The following is a 5,365-nucleotide window of genomic DNA, read 5'->3' as shown; positions in this document are numbered from 1 at the left end:
ACCCCAAAGAAAAGACAAACTCTTGACAGTACACAACGAACCACTAATTGAAAGAAAGTACTATTACTTGGATATTTCCTATGCAGCATCATATGCTTAAATAGAGACCATGCTTCATACATACAAATCTATCCTAGAAGAGGTTACACACGAGTTCTCAATATAGCTTGAAATATGGCTTACCATCTCATCTAAACAAACTCTCAGTTCAGACAGGGCAGACAAGTGCTCCCGAGAGGTTGCAATTGTTGCATGCAGAAGATTGGGGTGATACCCATGTCTCAAAAACAGTAAAAACATATGATCTACCCTTACGGCATGTAGCTCCATGAAAAACTGATGCCTACATTGATCATAATTATCAATGTCTGTACAAAAGACCACATCAACTTACAAGCTTCAAAGCATTTCCTATAGTGGCATCCATGGTGATGATGGTGGTTCATGGTGTGTGTGTGTATGTGGCACTGTGGTGTCACATGTTGGTGGTGAGTGTGGTGGCTCCTGGTTTACTGGGCATATAGTGATTGTGGATGTTCCTGCATATGGTCTTGTATGTGGGTACATGGTGGTGACATGGTGGTTGTGTCCTGCTTGACTCATGGTGCCTGCTTGCATTGTAAGGTGTAGATGCCCTGGGTCCGCTGGGGGCATTGTACGGTGCAGATGCCCCAGGTCCACCGGGAGCATTGTAGGGTCCACCAGGTGTGTTGTAAGGTGCAGAGGCACCCTGTCCACCAGGTGCATTATAAGGTGGTGAGGGACCAGGTGCATTGTATCCTCCTGGAGGACCACTAGCAGCACCTTGAGGATTTGGGGCATTGTAATTGTAATGCCCTCCAGGTGTGTTATAAGGTGTGGATGGACCTGGTGTATTATAGCCTCCTGCAGGGCCACTAGGTTGAATTTGCTGATTAGGGGCTCGGTAATTCCCTCCAGATGCAGTTGGTCCACCAGGTGCATTGTAAGGAGGGGAAGAGCCTGATGCACCATAGCCTGCTACAGGACCACCTTGAGGAGGGGCACTGTACTGCCCTCCAGGTACAGCTGGTCCAACAGGTCCACTATAAGGTGCAGGAGCACCAGGTCCACTATAAGGTGCAGATGCACCAGGTGCACCGCTACCATAGCCTGCTGCAGGACCAGGTGCACCATGAGGATTGTAATTGTATACTGGGGAACCTGCAGGTTGAGCACCTTGAGGATTGGGATTGTAACCTGCTGGACCTGCTGGTGGGGCACCTTGGGAATTGTAATTGTAACCTGCTGGACCTGCTGTAGGAGCTGCTCCTATACTGCCTGCTGGTCCACCTGGGGCTGTTGGTGCAGCTATCCCTGGCCCACCATAGCCAGTAGTGGGACTTGTAGGAGAAGTGGGTCCAATGGGACTTGTGGGTGAGGTGGGGCTGGTAGGGCTGGGTGGCGAATAGGAGGATGGCCTCGACTGGTAGCTGTATGCAGACGGTCTGTTCCTTCTCCTCGGCGGAGGCCTGAATTCCTGCTTCTCATTTGGATCTGGTCTCTTTAAGTTGGGGAACAGAGGCTTGTAGGGTCCAAAGTACTTGTCGATGGCAATACATGCAGCATTCTCAGGCAAGGAATCTAGGTACTCATCGATCTTAGGGTCCCGTGGTGGAAACCCAGGCCAAGGGCCAAGGTACTTCTCAATAACGGCACAGGCAGCGCTCTCAGCCACAAGCTTCTTACCACGCTCTTTTGCCTCTTCAGTACAGTGGCGGGTGTAGTTCCGGGGGGGAAGAGGCTTCTCCTCCTGTGGAGGCGGAGGCGGGGGTGGTGGGGTATTGGGAACTGCAGTAGGTCCAGGGTTTGGACCTCCTGCTGCTGCACCGGCTGCCGCAGCGGATGGTTGGCTTGCACCGCCACCGGGGGGTGCAGAGAAGCTCCTCTGCGTGATGCAAGGTTGCAATAACACTCATAAAATGGAAAATTATTGCAAACAGGAGAAGAATACAACACACACACACACGCGCGCGCGCGCGCGGAGAAAGAAACTCACTGAGGTGCTCCGCACGCTTAGAGGCGGGGAGGGGCGAGAGGACCGGGGGAGGCAGGCGATGCTGCGGTGACGCCTGAGGGCCACGGAAGAGCAGGGGTAAGGCAGGTGCAGTCGAGAAGGGCAGAACTTGAGTAGCAAGGACGCCATAGCCGGGGACTCCAGCTCCTGCAGACCGAACATCCAAACCCAACCCAGCAGTAAAACCCTAAAGGCCGCAAAATATCCCTTAAAGCGAAAAATGACATGTGATAATGTGAAGGTATGAACCCTCGCTTCACACGGCCGTCCAGTACTAGGAACACCACTTACCAAGGTTCCAGCGACCCCCGCATCCAGGAGGCTGGTTACACACCAAGCCGTGGATGCCGAAGACACCAAAAAAGGGCTCACCAAGCATTTCGGCATTTGGGTGGAGTGCTTTTACACACATGGCCATGGACACCAACGCATGAATGGGTGAGCATTCAATGCTTCACCGCTCTTCACCTTCAATGGTATTGAGATGGTGGTTCCTTTTCATGTTCTTGTCATTGGGTTTCCTGTTACTTGCACTTCCTGTTATATGCATGCAAGTGAAGGTAATCGCTCTATTGAGTGTTGTGATTAAGGTGATTGCTTTATTTATTGTTGTGATTTCTGGTTAAGACACTCCCTTGTTTGTGCCATGTCTTGATTTCTACATCACTTGATGAAATCTTCATTCATCATTTTGCACCTTTTCATGTTCTTGTCATTGGGTTTCCTATTACTTGCACTTCTTGTTATATGCATGCAAGTGAAGGTAATCGCTCTATTGAGTGTTGTGATTAAGGTGATTGCTCTATTGATTGTTGTGATTTCTGGTTAAGACACTCCCTTGTTTGTGCCATGTCTTGATTTCTACATCACTTGATGAGATCGTCATTCATCATTTTGCAAGCTTGAGCAAACATAGGGTTTTGAAAGTTTCATGAGTAGATAAAGGTGAACATTTTTCCAATGAGTTTCAAGGTGCATAATATATTGTTTTCTACATATGCTATCCCTAGTTTCTTTGTTTATCTACTTGCTACAAAAATCGCTACTCTTTCTGCTCAATGTTTCCAGGCACTACTCCTCCCTTGTTCGACTTTGCTTACTGATCTTTACTTTATCGAGTCACACCTATGCTCGACAATGGGACAAGTGCAAAGCTCTTATTATTTCAAGAGTTCAACCATTTGATGTAGACCACTCTTACCTCTCTCCCAAAACCACTAGACACCCTCACATAGAGTAATACAACCAATAATACTGAGATGTCATAAACACACCTTGACCTCACTCATCATTGTAGTCTCTTGCAAGCTGAAGGATATTTCACAATCCTTGTGTAGTTGTCTTGTTTTGCAAGCTCTTGATTCAAATGCAATTACCACCATGAGCCTCAGGTCGCTGTCGTGAGAAGAATGCATGGACTAAGCACTTCACACCATGTCCCTCACACTCTCATAGTCACACTCTCTCTCTCTCATTCTCACTCACTCTCTCAACAACACACAAGAGGTCAAAGCATTAGAAGCAGACACTTAGAGAAAGAAAGCTCACAAGAAGTTGGCACGCATTCAAATGACCTATTTAATTATCTTTCCTCCCTTTAATATATCCTTTTGAGGGTTTCCATCCTTCTTAGTCCCTTGGACATGTAGCCCATTCAAATGGCTTCATGACGGTTTTGTTCGAAGTTATTTGGAACTCTACTCACAAAAATATTACAAATTGCATAGGAGTGAGCCCAGCTCTCAATATTTACCAATCACATAATTCAACTTACATTTAATCCTTCCCATTGTTGCGCATTCCCTTGCTTCCCTATTTACTTCTGGTTTGCAAACATTACCCCCCTCCTAGATATGTGACAGTCCCATGGCATGTCTTGGGGATGGGCTGTGTGAGGGGCACTCTAATGATTAATGTTGGTGTAGTTATCGATGACATTCCAGATTTTGCCTGTTGTTGAGTGTGTGTGGTTGTGTGCTCGCTTCTCAAGATGAAGTCAAGGTTGATCTATCATTTCCAGGACTAGTAGGGCTATGGGACGAGGCCATAGATGGTTTGAGTAAACTCAGAATATTGTCCCATGCATTGAGGACCAGTTGGTACAAAGGAAGGTTTAGTGCAATGCTTAGGGAGACAGATCTACCAAGTGACTCGAGATGTTCTACTAATGCCAGGAGGCATATTTCACGGTGGATTCCGTGCCACGGTGGATTCCGTGAGGTTTTACGGTGGATTCCGTAAACTTTGATGACCAGAGCTCATACACAAAGTGGATTCTTTGTGCGAGAAGTTGATGGGGACGCCTGTCCTTTTCGGGCGTTTCATTAATTTAGTGTGTACATGGGTGATTCCATAGCGGGTGATTCCACAAAATGCATATTAAATTAATAAACGTTTATGAGTTTTGAGTGCGCACTTGTAATAAATTAAGGTTAGGAATTATTTCTAACCAGTTGATTTATTTATGTAGCTGAAGACTGCTAGGTATTCACTTTTGTCAGTTTAATTGTATTATTTTACTAACGATTGTGAATGCTTCAGTTGATGTGTAGAGATAGCAGCAAGGGCGGAGGAAAGCATTGGTGGATAGCCAGTATTCGATCTATGGATTATATTTTGATAGGCGCCACGCCTATATTTTGTCATGTCTATTGAGGCATCAATTATTTATTATTATTTTGTATGCGCCCTTGCGCACGGTTATGTTATTTCTATTTGGACATTGTATTGGGCGTGCCAGACTCTATGGGCACCGTCCATTAGCTTTATTCCTATTTTTCTAAAAGCAAACTCAAAAGCTAAAAGCTTGATATATTTTTGTAAATTGGGCTATTATTGAGCATGAAGAAGAAATATACATAAAATACATGCTTTGTGAAGCGCTCACACAAGGCATGGGGGGAGATTGCACCCAATTGGTCTCTTGCTCTTGTCGTTCATGCTTTTCACCTTGTAACTTGTGCAAAAAGTAGAGTTCATTGTTCTTGGGGACCTTCCGGCATTCACTACGTGAGCATACAGCGTCCGATCTGCGCACCATCTACTCTTGATGACCCCTAAGTGTGTGTTATAGGGATAGTGCTAGGGGCTCAAACCACCAAGTGATCCCGCTTGAGAACCCCTAGGTGTAGTGATAATGCATTATATCTACCCATATTGTTTTTTTCTTTTTTTTCTCTCTTTTTTATACTTTTTCAGTGGAGGCCAATTTTCATTCCTTAAGAAGTGGTTAGAGTGCTCTCATTAGGCAACCCTTACTAAGTGTTAAAATATTGAGGATGCATGCTAGGGTGGATCACTAATGAGCAAGTAGACAATCATAATGAGACA

The 5,365-nt window shown here is 45.8% G+C and overlaps 1 protein-coding gene across 1 annotated transcript; it reads right to left on the bottom strand.

Moving 5' to 3' along the window:
- Positions 1-475: 475 nt before the first annotated feature.
- Positions 476-2,422, bottom strand: LOC148042159 (uncharacterized). Its single transcript, XM_087665390.1, has 2 exons — positions 2,018-2,422; positions 476-1,906 (listed from the first exon to the last, which is right to left on the bottom strand). Exons 1-2 carry the CDS (start codon positions 2,420-2,422, stop codon positions 476-478), a joined length of 1,836 nt encoding a protein of 611 aa, XP_087521516.1.
- Between the last annotated feature and the right edge of the window lie 2,943 nt (positions 2,423-5,365).

The sequence above is a fragment of the Lygodium microphyllum genome, chromosome 1, assembly GCF_053477565.2.
Source record: "Lygodium microphyllum isolate KBCC chromosome 1, Lygodium_microphyllum_v1.1.10, whole genome shotgun sequence".
NCBI lineage: Eukaryota > Viridiplantae > Streptophyta > Polypodiopsida > Schizaeales > Lygodiaceae > Lygodium > Lygodium microphyllum.
This window is presented reverse-complemented; position numbering and strand designations above follow the sequence as displayed.

Coding starts and splice junctions, on each gene's coding strand:
- LOC148042159 (XM_087665390.1), bottom strand. CDS start 2,422: ATGCCGAAATGCTTGGTGAGCCCTTTTTTGGTGTCTTCGGCATCCACG. Junction 1,907..2,017: donor TAAGCGTGCGGAGCACCTCA/GTGAGTTTCTTT, acceptor TGCATCACGCAG/AGGAGCTTCTCTGCACCCCC.